Source organism: Phaethon aethereus (genome assembly GCF_964289735.1).
Source record: "Phaethon aethereus genome assembly, chromosome: 2".
Classification (NCBI taxonomy): domain Eukaryota; kingdom Metazoa; phylum Chordata; class Aves; order Phaethontiformes; family Phaethontidae; genus Phaethon; species Phaethon aethereus.
This window is the reverse complement of record NC_138582.1, coordinates 142957978-142971048: the sequence shown is the minus strand read 5'-3', so window position 1 is coordinate 142971048 and position 13071 is coordinate 142957978. Positions and strand designations below refer to the sequence as shown.

The 13071-nt window shown below is 40.1% G+C and overlaps 1 protein-coding gene across 1 annotated transcript in view; it reads left to right on the top strand.

Moving 5' to 3' along the window:
- Window positions 1-8379: 8379 nt before the first annotated feature.
- Window positions 8380-13071, top strand: part of UMAD1 (UBAP1-MVB12-associated (UMA) domain containing 1) — a gene marked incomplete at both ends in the record, with an annotated part of 75123 nt that continues 70431 nt past the window's right edge. Inside the window, one exon of the mRNA XM_081996642.1 lies at window positions 8380-8461. Within this exon, the coding sequence (XP_081852768.1) occupies window positions 8380-8461 (82 nt within the window). The remainder of the gene's footprint in view (window positions 8462-13071) is intronic.

Sequence of the window (13071 nt, the reverse complement as noted above, 5' to 3'; positions counted from 1 at the left end):
TTACGTCCAGAGGAGGGCATCGAAGCTGGTGTAAGGGCTAGAAGGAATGCCCAATGAGGAGCGGCTGAGGACTCTGGGTTTGTCTGGTTTGGAGAGAAGGAGGCTGAGGGGTGGCCTCATTGCTCTCTACAGCTTCCTGAAGAGGGCAAGCGGAGTGGGAGATGCTGAGATCTTCTCCCTGGTATGTGTGGGAATGGTTCAAAGCTGTACCAGGGGAGGTTTAGACTGGACAACAGGAAGCATTTCTTTACTGAGAGGGTGGTCAAACACTGGAACAGAGTGTTTGCTAGAGAGATGGTCGATGCCCCAAGACTGTCAGTGTTTAAAAGGCATCTCCACAATGCCCTTAATAACATGCTTTAGCTTTTTGTCAGCCCTGAAGTGGTCAGGTAGTTGGACTAGATGATTGTTGTAGGTCCTTGCCAACTGAAATAGTCTATTCTGTTCTATTAATTTCATTTCACCATTACTGAGCTTACACTTGATTCCCAGGGTTAGAGCAACTGATGGGCGTAAGACAGGGCTAGCATCTGGACATGGCACTCTCACCATGTCTTGCCTTTTTCCGTGTGTTTTCCCCAACTGTCCCTTGTATGGAGAGGTTCCTCCCAATTGCCTTTGCAGCAAAGGCAGCTAATGGTATCCTGGGCTGCATTAGACATAGAGTTGCCAGCGAGTCGAGGGACATGATCATTCCCCTCTACTCAGAACTGGTGAGGGCACACCCAGAGTACTGGGTCCAAGTTCTGGGTACAGGGGAGACTTGGACATATCGGAGAGAGTCCATTGAAGGGCCACAATGATGATTAAGAGACTGGAGCATCTTACATATTAGGAAAGGCTGAGAGAGCTGGGATTGTTTTAGCCTAGAAGGCTCAGTGAGATCTTACTAATGCATATAAATACCTGAAAGGAGGGCATAAATACCTGAAAGGACAGAGACAGGCTCTTTTCAGTGGTGTCTGGTGACAGAGCCAGAGGCAATGGGCACAAACTGAAAAACAGAAGATTCCCTCTGAACATCAGGGACCACTTTTTTTGCCCTGAGAGTGACTGAGCACTGGCACAGGTTGCCCAGGGAGGTTGTGGAGTCTCCATCCTTGGAGATAGTCAAAAGCTGTCTGGACATGGTCCAGGGCAACCAGATCAAGAGGGCCCTGCTTAAGGAGGGGTTTGGACAAGAAGACCTCTGGAGGTCCCTTCCAATCTCAGGCCTTCTGTGGTTCTGTGATTTCCTTTCTGTTTCCAGGACCAGTGTTTCAGGAAATACCAGAAAATACTTCAGAAAATCTAACTCTGCTCTGGCTTAAAAGGGTGATGCCAACACTGCCTGTGTGCTGGCTGTCTCTTCTAATCAGCTGTGCGTTAGTTCAGCTTGCTAACCAGCACAAAGTGTTTTTTGTTAGTTGGCTGGGTTAGTGCTGTGATGGCTTGGCAAACTGAATCAGCTTGCCAAGGAAGCAAGCTGCCACCAGCAGCTGTGCAGAACCAGCATGTGGCCGGGGAGTGCTGTGGGGTTTTATCTTTGATGCGGTGTAGCCGGTTGTCATCTCCTCCGTGTCATTATGCCATTCACCTTTTCAGTAGTTTATTTGCAAGAGCATATCGTCATCTCCTTAGCATATCTTCAGAGATTTTAAAGGACAGATCTCATAAATGTAAATGAGCAAGATGCAGCAGGCTGCTGCAAAGTGAAGGGGTGTGTAGTTTGTGAAGTGAAGTTTGAAGGGTCACCTATTAGAAAAACGCATTGTAGAAGTTCTTACAAACGTGTCTGTATCATGCTTAGCAGCTGTTGAAGGTTTGCAGCCAAGAGAACTGTTTGCAGGGAAGGAAGTAGGCTTCAACCTATTGAGTATGATCTCTAATAAAGACCTCACTTTCTATTTTAGCATTTTCTACTTTCTTCAGGGTTTTGGATGTTTACATCGATTTGAGTACTGTTATTTCAGTCCTGGCTTTGCCTTTGTCGCCTATACTTTTATCGTCTGACTTGACTGTCGTTGATTTTTATGATTCAGCATCTTCGAGTGTTTTTAGACTACAGTAATTTGGTGTAAGGGATGTCCAACTGTAAGGGATCACCCGGCTAGACCGGTTTCGGAGCACAAAGGCGAGATGCAGGTACTTGTGAATCGACTCAGCTTGAGTCTCACCTTGACAGATCCTTATCTATGCAGAAGATGACTTGGGGGGAGCTGCAAAAACGGCTCAGCCCGGGGTTGCCTGAACCATGGTAAGGACCATGGTAAGGACCAAAACCTGAATGGAGCCTTCAATAATCCCGTAACAAACAAATGCCCTGAGCACCATTCCACCACTTTTCAGTTACTTGGTGTGCTGATGCGCCATCACACCACCAGACTAAACATATAATCCACTCAGACGAGTCCTGCCCACACCCATCAAATCAGGAGATAAAAACCGTAAGGTTTGGGCAGAAATTGGGGCAGTCTTTCCGACGATACAGCTGGCCTGTAGGAGATTCCTCCCCGCCTTGTCCAGGATGCTGGACAAGGTAACTTCCCAGGGATTAAGAGGCCTTACCTGAGAGAGGGTGAGTGATTAAGAAATATATGTATGGTATTTGGCATGCTTCAAGATTGTGATTAGTGCACTCTTTTTAAGGTATTAATATGTAGAGCGCCTGTGGTTTAGAATTGCAATAGTGCATTCCTCCGTTGTATTCATAAAACACTGCAATAGTGGCGTATTGGACCTGTGAGTGAAGTTCAAATAAATTGTTAATTTGAACCTTACATTGAACCTTACAGTGAGGTCTCTCTCACCGTCACATTTGGGTTGCATAGTTCTTGGTATTTCTGCTTCCCTTAAATTTTATGAAAACTTTAAAAATAAATATTCACATTTTATGTAAGTAAAAAAGTCTTTGTTAGTGTTTTGTTATATGTATATCCCTTTTTTGTATTTATGTTTCTCTTGACACTTCCGCTGTCCAGAAGCACAAACTAAAGGAATATGACTAACGTTAATGCCACATAAAAGAAAGGATACATTGTTTGGGTTTTTTCTTCACATAGTAACTTACACTGGGCCAAAAGCTTTAAACTGTTCTTTTCGTGTCACAGAGAAATCTTTTCGACATGCATATTCTTGACTTGGTTGTTTTCATGTCATAAGCAGGTCTGTACAGGGGTGTGAACATCTTGCTCTTTTTCTGTTTGTTACTTTATTGGTGAGTCACAACAGATGCTAATATGGAAGAGAGAATTGCTCTGATGCTCTCTGTTTTCTCCTTCCACAGATTATATAGCTTAAACTTCTAGCTGTGAAATTATTCTGGTTCGTTCTTTAAGGTCAGTGTTTGTATCTTGTACTGACCTCATTTCATCATTTCTGTAATTACCGGCAGTGCCACTGCAATTCTATTTTGCTGTATTGCTGAGCATCCTCTCTTTATCTTAGTCTGCATCTTTGGTGTTTTTAATATTAAATTACCTTCCTCGTGCTGTCACTTGTGAACATGCAGGAAAAAAGCTGAAAAGTAATGCTAAATCTGCTAGGATCTTCATTGTATAGAAAAATTTTACTGGATTTAATGTATTGGTTTGGTTCAAAGGTCACCCATACTTCTTGTCAAAGAAGACTGACAAAATGCAGGAGGAATAAATTAACCCCTTTGTGCAACTCTGTAACTCATCTTTGTCCAATCCCATGTATGTTCTCAGAGCCTTACAGAAAGACAAAACATTTTTTTCAGCCTCATAGAATTGCTGTAGTTCACAGTTTATTACTTGCTAATGGCTGCAGCAGTGCCAAAAGCATTATTCTTAACTATCAACGATTGAGATTGTAGAAAGAAAAAATCATGTTTACTTTTTGGTGAGGGGGAAACATGAGGAGAAGGGAATTGCATATTCCTACCAAGGGAGATTTTTATCTTTAGGCAGTGAATTCAATTTCAGGTCTCCTATAGAAATAAAATTAATCCCATCTGGAAAGGAAAAGTGCTGTGCTATATAGGAGAAATCACTGCAGGAACGTGGTACTATCTTTAAAGGGCGGGTGTATTTTCTGTGATTTTGTGCTGACAGCTTTTAGAAAAAAACCCAGCACAACTGAAGTGGTTTTTTTTTCTCTAGTCTGTGTGACCATGCATCCAGGCCCACAAACTTCAAATTTAATTTTTACTCTGAAATGAAACTTGTGCAGAAGCCGGTTGTTCTCAGCTTTCGTTAACTGAAACCTCATCTTATCTACAAGTAGTAAAACTCTAGCCTGATTTCTGCAAATGCTTAAACTGTGTTCTTATCTTCAACAGCACGAGTGTTTCCATTCAACTCTGTTTCTTTGTTGGACAGGGGCTTTGTTCTGTTTTTAACATGTAATTCAAGAAATTTAGTGGTTGCATTTCCTGTTGCTGGGAGATTTATGTTACTTTTGAAGTACCACAGTTGATAAAATTCTTAAGAGAGCAAATTTTACATGTCCCAGCATTGCCTGTCTACAGCTTTTCCTTTACCTACGCCATACTGTATACAGCTCTACTTTTTGTTTCTGTCCCTCCCCCTTCTATTTTGTTAATTGTTCTTTGTTATTTAGTTTAAATTTATTATTGTGTTCGGCAAAAGTACTAAAATACTGCAAGGAGTAGTTGGCGAGGTCCTTCCACATCAGTTACACAGACCTGAGATCTACAAGCACAAGTTTTGTTTCTAGGTGGTGAATAGCGAGAGAAGGAAGCAGCCTCACTAAGCACGTTAGTCTTTTTAATATGTGGATTCCTTACTGTCTCCCCAACGTTCACAGCCACAAAATACAACATATGCTATTTTCTTACTGCTGGACCAGTGGTTTTATCAGCGTAAGAACTTGAGGCCTGAGCTTAGGGGGTACTTTTGTTAGCTTTGTTTGCTTTTCTGCTTCAAGCAAAAGGACGTGTGGGGTTTTTTTATTTTGTTTTCTGTTTGAGCAAGACTAATGGCAGTGGATTTAAGTTAAAGCTGCTTCAGAAACTGAAAACTACAAAGTAAAGATCAACCCTCATGTATGTAGGTAAGATGAATTTTCTGGGTTTCAGAAAAAATGAGGATACTCAGGCTGCCTTCTATCAATGAAAGGAAAAAATGTAGTATGTGAAAGTGCTTGTAACATTAATTTAGCTAGATCAAATTGTACCGATTGTTAATTTACTCTGGATTGAAATGTCTGTTGTCTTTTAAGCAGTGAAGCTTGAGTATGTTAAATATGCAGAATTTAAAAGATGTGACCAAACGCGTGGTTTCCTATACAACTCTTTTGTGCCACGCATATACTGATTAAGATGCTTTTCTTTGTGCAAGAAAGAAGAGAAGGGGATCACTATGTGATAGAACTGAAAACTGTACAATAATGCAGATCTCAAAGAGAAGAAAAAAAAAGTGATTGGAGCAACTGCAGCTCTGGCACCTGAAGTGGCTGACTGGAATCTGAGCCTTTACCAAAGCCATCGGTTAGATTTTACACATCAAGTTGATTTTGCTTCTTGTTGTTGCACACTTAGGATGAAGGTAAAATTGCATTTTAAACTGTTCCACAACTGCCTCTCCTTCATACATCATCAGAGCAGAAACCTGACTCTTGAGCATTACAGCACAAGTTTTTACCACTTGAGCTATGGGACTGACAACCCTAATTGGTAGCAGGAGAAGACTTATTCCCTGAGGGCTGAAAAAGGAATATGCTGCTGGCGCCATGTGTTGAGCCTGAGTGTGGGGGAAGGTAACGAATAAATGAGGTAATTAGGAGTTTCTACTGTGTAATATCCACATAACTGGAAATATCAGTATTTCACATAGGTAGGAAAACAAGCAAAAAGGAATAAAGTCCAGATAAGTAACATTTTTTTTAATTACTGCATACCTGGGATTGGATGATTTGTTCTGTTCTTGTGTACATCAGTGCGGTTTATTTGGTTGCTAGAAATTGCACTGCGTCAGCATAAGCAAGCAGTAGCTGGCCAGCGTGAGAGGTATTCGGTCTTTAAATCTCAGGTATCAGGCCACAGTTTGAATCGTTTCTGCTTTTGCCATGTTATATACTGTTTCTGAAAGCCAGTCCTTTACACTTCATATAGGAATTTCTGTGATCTGGACTATGGAATGGAAGTGTTTGTTATCACTTGTAACAGCAGAGTGTGAGGCAGCTTGTATCTGGTGAATAGTCAGTGTTGATTGTGCAGTTAATTGCTACAGGTCACTGGCTAGGGCAAAAAAAGTCTTGCTTACAGTACCATGAATATTTGGGTGGGAAGTCAGGAATTTCCGCAAATCTTTAATCCAGGATTTTTATCTATCTTTCTTTTCTTTTCTTTAAATCCAGACACTACATGGTAGCACTCTTGTCTCTTTCCCACCTTCTCAAGATTCTTTGTTAAATTTAGTGTGAAATAATGTTACTGAAACATGACACTGTACACCTCTTTTCTTTAGACTGGACTCCTTTCCTCTGTGGGAGGTGTATATTAGATGTTGCTATTGGTTTGTCAGTCCCTTCTCCTTTAAATCATAGATCATAGAATCTTTGGGTTGGAAGGGACCTTTAAAGGTCATGTTGTGCACCCCCTCCTGCAGTAAGCAGGGACATGAACAACTAGATCAGATTGCTCAGAGCCCTGTCCAACCTGACCTGGAATGTTTCCAGGGATGGGGCAGTTACCACTTCTCTGGGCAACCTGTGCTGGAGTTTCACCACCCTCATTGTTTAAAATTTCTTCCTCACATCTAGTCTAAATCTGCCCTCTTTCAGTTTAAAACTGTTGTCCCTTGTCCGGTGGTAACAGGTTCTGCTAAAAAGTCTGTCCCCATCTCTCTTATAAGCCCCCTGTTGGTATTTGCAAAGTAAATTCTGCCCCTCAAACTCTATTTCAAACTTGAAATTACATTATTCCGCTTTTCCCAATTTTATATTGGTATTTTAGTAGGGAAGAGCTCCGTGTACCTTTCTTTAAACCCTTTTCTCTGCATTTGGCACACAGCATGTTTCAGCCAGGCCACAGCCTGCTCCATAGGTTGGTGTTGTCCAGTGATCCAAGTTCAGCCCTGGACTGGACGCCAGCGCACCTTCAAGAGGTGACTGCTGCTGTGGTGCCTCTTTCCTTTTCTCATTGTCCCAGTGCTATGGATGGAGCTGCTGCTGGAGGAGGAGACTGGGGAGACTCCATTGCTGAATTCTGTGGTGCCAGTTGGGTAGAAAATAGAAAGTAGGTGGTGGTATGTTGGTAGTCCTCTCGATAAGCTGAACCTGTTAATACATGCTTTGTATCGTTCTGTTGGTTATTCTTCACCAATTTTTCTTCACAAGAGTAACGCTTCCTTATAAAGCTTTTCTTATCGCTTTTCTTGGAAGAAGGGAAACTTCCTTAAGTCTACATCTTCAAGTTCAGAATAATTAGAGAATTTGCTTAGAAGAATGTTTCATGATGTATCCATGTTTATGAGGTGGTTCATAGGACTTAATTTTCTAAAAGCTGGCCCAACTGCCTATCTTTTGGATAATGCTCGTGGGGTTTTTAATATGAATTTGTCCTTTTTAAGCTTTCAGAATTGCTTCTATGTAATCTTCCAGTCTTGAGAGAGAAGAGATACTCAGCGTAATCTTTTGCAGTTAAGGTTTTTATCCCACTGGTTTCCTTTTTATTCTAGCTGTTGTGAACTCTGAGTTCTTAGCTGCTTTAGAAGATTCTGTGATTCTTTTCATGAATTATTGTTATGAAAAAATTACAACATGATTTTGTTGCAGTTTCTTTTAAGGGAATCGATGGTAACTGTTAATGAAATACACCCAAGTGTTAAGCTTTCTCTAAGACTGCAAACTGGAAAAAGGAAAATAGATACTGGGTGACGGTCTTTATAATTGATGCACGGACACTTAAGACTAAAAATCTCCAGTGCAATTTTCTTCATTCAGGTATTCCTGAATTATAAAGCTGCATTTCCTAAAGGATCATGTTTTGAGCTTCAACATTTAGATGCTTTAAAACTAACTCTGATGAGAAAGCTTGTGTTACAAGAGTTCGAAGTAGCAGAAAAATATGGAAACATGCTGGATAAATGCTGAAGGGAGTTTCTTTCTTTCACTTTCCTTTAGAAAGGTTGAAGGTTGTCTTTTTAATGGTTCCACTCCATTCATCACTTTATAGAGAAGTCTTTTATATTTCCCTCTCTTTTTGCTTATTGAGGTCAATTGCTACATCAAGAAGGTAATCTGTCTGACATACAGATGCCTGATATTTCAAATCTGGTAACAAAGATTAAGCTGTAATATCATTTATATGACCTTTGGCATGGTGTGAACTTCTTGTGGTAAATTCTGTTATCTACTATTTATTTAACCATGTTTTGTCTTCATTTTAGATAACAACTTAGAAGAAAAAAAATAATGTTCAGCTTCTTCCGAAAAAGTCAAGATTCAAAGAAGGTTACAGTGCCAGAGAGAGAAGCAGATGGGTTTGTTATTGTGGGTAAGTGGTGCTTCTGTATAAAGTGATTTTTACCATCTTTGAAATGTAAAAATTTATTTGAGATGCTTAGACCAAATGAAACATTAAGAGAAGCTGGATAAAAATTGTACAGAATTCTTGCTTTTCCTGAAGGAGTTCATACTCCTAGTCTCATCATTTGGACTAAATAGCTGAAGTTTTATTTACATAGGTATGAACTGTTATTCAGGAGCATTGAAAATGTAGTTTCTTGTTTTCCTCTCATATTGTGAGCAAGAAGTTATGTCCCTACAAGACAAGAAACCTCAAAGTTGAGGCTTCTAGCTTTATGATTAGAGTTGTGGGAAGAGAATATCTCATTGTACTTGTTAGAGGACTTTTTTTTTTCCTCAGGTTCCTTTTAGTTTTACCCCCAAAGTCTTTTTATATTGGAAGCCAAGAGGCATCTGTGTATTTCTAGTCACACAGCGAATGTAGATACTCTGTCTCAGAACCTGACTCTTGCTTAGTTTGATGACAATTAATTGGTTTATGGTTTTCAAAGTCTTTTTGCTATTCAAAAAATAACCTGAAGTGTCCTCACCTGTGAACTGGCTAAATTTGCAGCTTTAATCAAGCCTTTTCATAGTCTTGTAGGATGGCTCAAGCATGCAGACAATTAAGAATTTATTGCTGTCAGGCTGTAACTGATCCTTTTCTTTTTCCTCTTTTGAAAATTTGTGTTTTCCTCCTTGTAAATCTGTCATTATCAATATTCAGCTTCTGCTGCTCTGATTTACTGACTTGTTCTTACAAGGAATCTTACAGTGTTTCTCTATTTAAGTGTTACTTCTTGAGCATTTTCAAGTCACAGAAGTCTCTAGATTATCAAAATCTAACAATATGAGACACTATTGGAACTCTTTCTGAGGAGAACTTGCTTACATTCTTTGTAATAGTTCTCCACTAAAATGGATCTGGTTTCACATCTGTGACTCTGTGTTGTCTTGTTTAATGGTGGCCTTCCACTAGATGTTGTTCATCTGCACAGGTTTTGATGACTACATCAAATCACTGCAGCACTTGCATTGTGGAAGGGTCAAAGGAGACCCATTGTCATCCCAGAGAAGTCTGTAGACCATTTAGAGTTTCACGTTCTGTAATAGGCAGTGAGTTCTGCACCCAAATGTTGATTATGTCCCACAATTGCTGATCCTGGTTCTGCATTCAATTTAGCTTCATTCCTTTTTCCTGAAATTCTGTCAGTGACTATTTAAACTTTGTTCTTATAAATTCATATTAAATTAATCTGTTAAATATAAACTTAAGAACTATTATTTTTTCTTGAATCTTCTCTTTATTTCTATTTATTATTATTTTTTGCTCAAACAGAAGTTAGCAACCTGCAACAAAATGGGCTGTATTTTCATCTTAATTAACTTTTCCTGGGCAAAAGAGTTGCTGTCAACCTTGTCAGTGGAGCATATCACTGTCTTGCTAGATGGATGTAGTTACAAAATTATAGGTCAGCACTTAAGCAGATACTTTAGAAGTTTTGGTTGTATAGGAATAGTGGCAGTCCAAAAAACAAGCACAAAACTACACCACGTAGCTATTCTGCTAGTTACATTTTTATTGCTCAGATGGGAGGTTCTGAAGCTTTTTTAAATTTAGGTGTAAAATGTTCTAGAATACCAGCACTAAATGTCTTTAACAAATCTCAGTAGGATTATAAGAATGTTAATGTGAATACTGCTGTAGGCAGTGAACGCTCTTGAAGGGAGTGAGAATTTAATTTCTTACATTTGAAGTTGGTTCCTAAACCCAGTCTTTCGTTCAAAGCATGTAGGAAGAAAAAGCCTAGCTTGGTGATATTCTGTGGACATGAGAGGAAGTGCTTTGCTTTTCTTTCCTGGAGAAAGAAGAGGAAAAATACATCCTCAGGGGACGCTTGCTTCTGATTTCCACTGTTGTGGTCAGGAGAGCTTGTCTGTCGCAAATCCCTTGCAAGATTGTTCACACCACTGATAAGGGCAGCAAGAAGTCTTACTGGAAGTCTTATCAAGACTTATCGACAAGGAATCAAATGCCATGTCCATTAAAGTATGAAAGAAATCTATTCAGTAATGTAGTGAAAGTACTGAGCATCACAATTAAATGTAGATAATGAAGTGTGGTTTTCCTAACAGTATTTAATTATTTTAATCTCTTTCTGTATCATCTGATATTTTATAAAGAAGGAAGAAGGTTCAACACTTCATTGAGAAAGATCCACCAGAGCTATCACCCTGTCAAATCCTGAGGATAATTTTGGGGTTTTTTTTTTTTATAACTCCTCCAAGCCCTGTTATATATTGCGATATTTTAAATCTGCCTTTGCTTGTAGAATATCAACGCATTTGGAATTTCAATATCTGAATACCTATTCTTTGACTAGAAAGATGACTCATAAAAACACCGTAAGCAACAAAAACAACTTTGCAACATAGTAGGTGAAAGAAATTCTCTATTTTAGCTTTTGGGGCAAACACTATATGTGTGGGAGTCAAGAAAAAAGAATTCATAATTTACTCTTTACAAAATAAATATAAAATTAATTTTCTATGAGGGGCTAAAGTGTTTTTATGTCTAACTACCAGCTCACTTATTTTCTAGATACTGGTAATCTCATTTGTTCATGCAGCCATAAATGGTACTTTTTCTGTAACAAGCAGAACTATTATTCTGGAAAGGGAAAAGAAGCTTATGAAATGTGCACAACACATGCAGTTGGTTTTGATGAGTGAACCAATTGCAGAAATATGAAAAATTCAGGGGTTTGCCTGATCATAACAAATTGTTTTTAAAGCTAACATTCGAAATGCCAGAATTCAGAGAACAAGTAAGTTTTCAGTTATCTTGGGGATTTTGATGAGTAGTAGTTTTTAAGGAACTTGTCATGTTTTGTGGCGTTTGTTATATAAAATACATTGCAGCCTACCTTCCATTCCTACTGTTTCTAGCCACAGAGAATATGACAGGTTAGTGCTAGCATTTTGGTTGGGCACACAGCTGAAGATCTCCCATCAGGTCTCAAAGATGGCTGTGACTGCTAGTCCTAATCTCAATCTAAGATCAGGAATTGACTGAGGAATTGAACTGAGGCAGCAATGATGCTTCCCACGTGTGGTTGGCAAGAAGGTCAGAAGCTCTGCAAACATGGTGCTGATAGGGTGGGTGGTGAGTGTATTTTGCTTGAAGACAACTGAAATATCATAGAATGACAGAATGGTTTGGGTTGGAAGGGACCTTTAAAGATCCTCTAGTCCAACCTGCCTGCCATGGGCAAGGACATCTTTCAGTAGATCACATTGTTCAAAGCCATGTCCAGCCTGACTTTGAGCACTTCCACTGATAGGCATCCACAACTTCTCTGGGCAACTGGTTCCAGTGTCCCATGACCCTCATCATATAAAAAATAATAATTAAAACATCACTTATAAATAAGTGATAATAATAATTAAAAAAGAACTTATCCCAGAATAATATTGTTCTGTATGTACTCTTTAAAAATACTGCTAAATGTTAATTTTTTTTTTTTTTTCAGGTTTAGTTTAAGATGCTGATGTGCAGGGTCTTAGTTACTTTTCCAGAAAAAGATGAGGTAAGCCTGTGTGAGGGAGCAGCAAATGCCTGTGGCTCCACCAGGCAGGTGAGCCCGCAGCTGAGTGAGGATGCCAAGAGGCTGGGGCTTAGGCAAAGACCTCGCTGACAAGGGCTGCAGTCCCATGTTGCCTAAGCAGGGACAGCAGAGAAGGTCTGGTGATGGTGACCAGGATCATCCAGCGATTACCAGACAAGTCCCCAGGACAAGGCAGATCTGGGGCCAGGCTGGGAAGTGAAGTCAGGGGGTTGGGGTCACCGAGGTGCATGGACAGGCACAGGCATCCCTGTGGGGTGACACGTGCAAGGACCAAGGACCTGAGATGAGTCGTCTCCTGCAGCTGTTTGCCTGAACTCTGAGGCATGTTCTCAGGCTGCACCTCATCAGCGCTGGCCATGGGCAGGGACAGCCAAACCCCCAGGGCTGGGGCAGGGGCTGTTGAACCAGGTGGTGCACTGAGGGCTGGACAGCCAGGATGGTTGTGTTGGCTCTCACTAGCGTCTGGAGGCAGCACGGCCTCTCTGAGGAGCTGTTGATCTGAGTCTTTGACCGTGCCGGAGTTCAAGTGTGCTTTCTTTACTTTTAAATTGCGTTTTAAAGACCAATCTATTCCATGGATTTAAGAGTTGTTAGGTTTTGTTTTGTTTTCTTTCAGGAATCTCTTTATGTGGTAAATTGGAATGGAGTAAATGGCTTGGAGAAGCAGCTCAGTTACTGGTGCTGATAAGCCTGATTTGTAAACATATTTAACTTCTGTTGCTTCCTTGAACTTAGGACAGCTTCCTGTTTCATGTTTTTAGATGTAAATGAACATGGATTTTCAATAATGACCAAGGGCTGTTATGTCAGAGCTCTGCTCTTAGCCTCAGGTGCAGATCCCTAACAGGTGGTAGGGAGTATTGTTATTGACTTCTAGAGAGCATTTGACTGTCGTCTGAAGGTTGTTTTCTGCAATTCAACAATTCTGGTGTAGAGTTTTTCAAAGTTGCAAGAGTAAGTACCCAAGTCA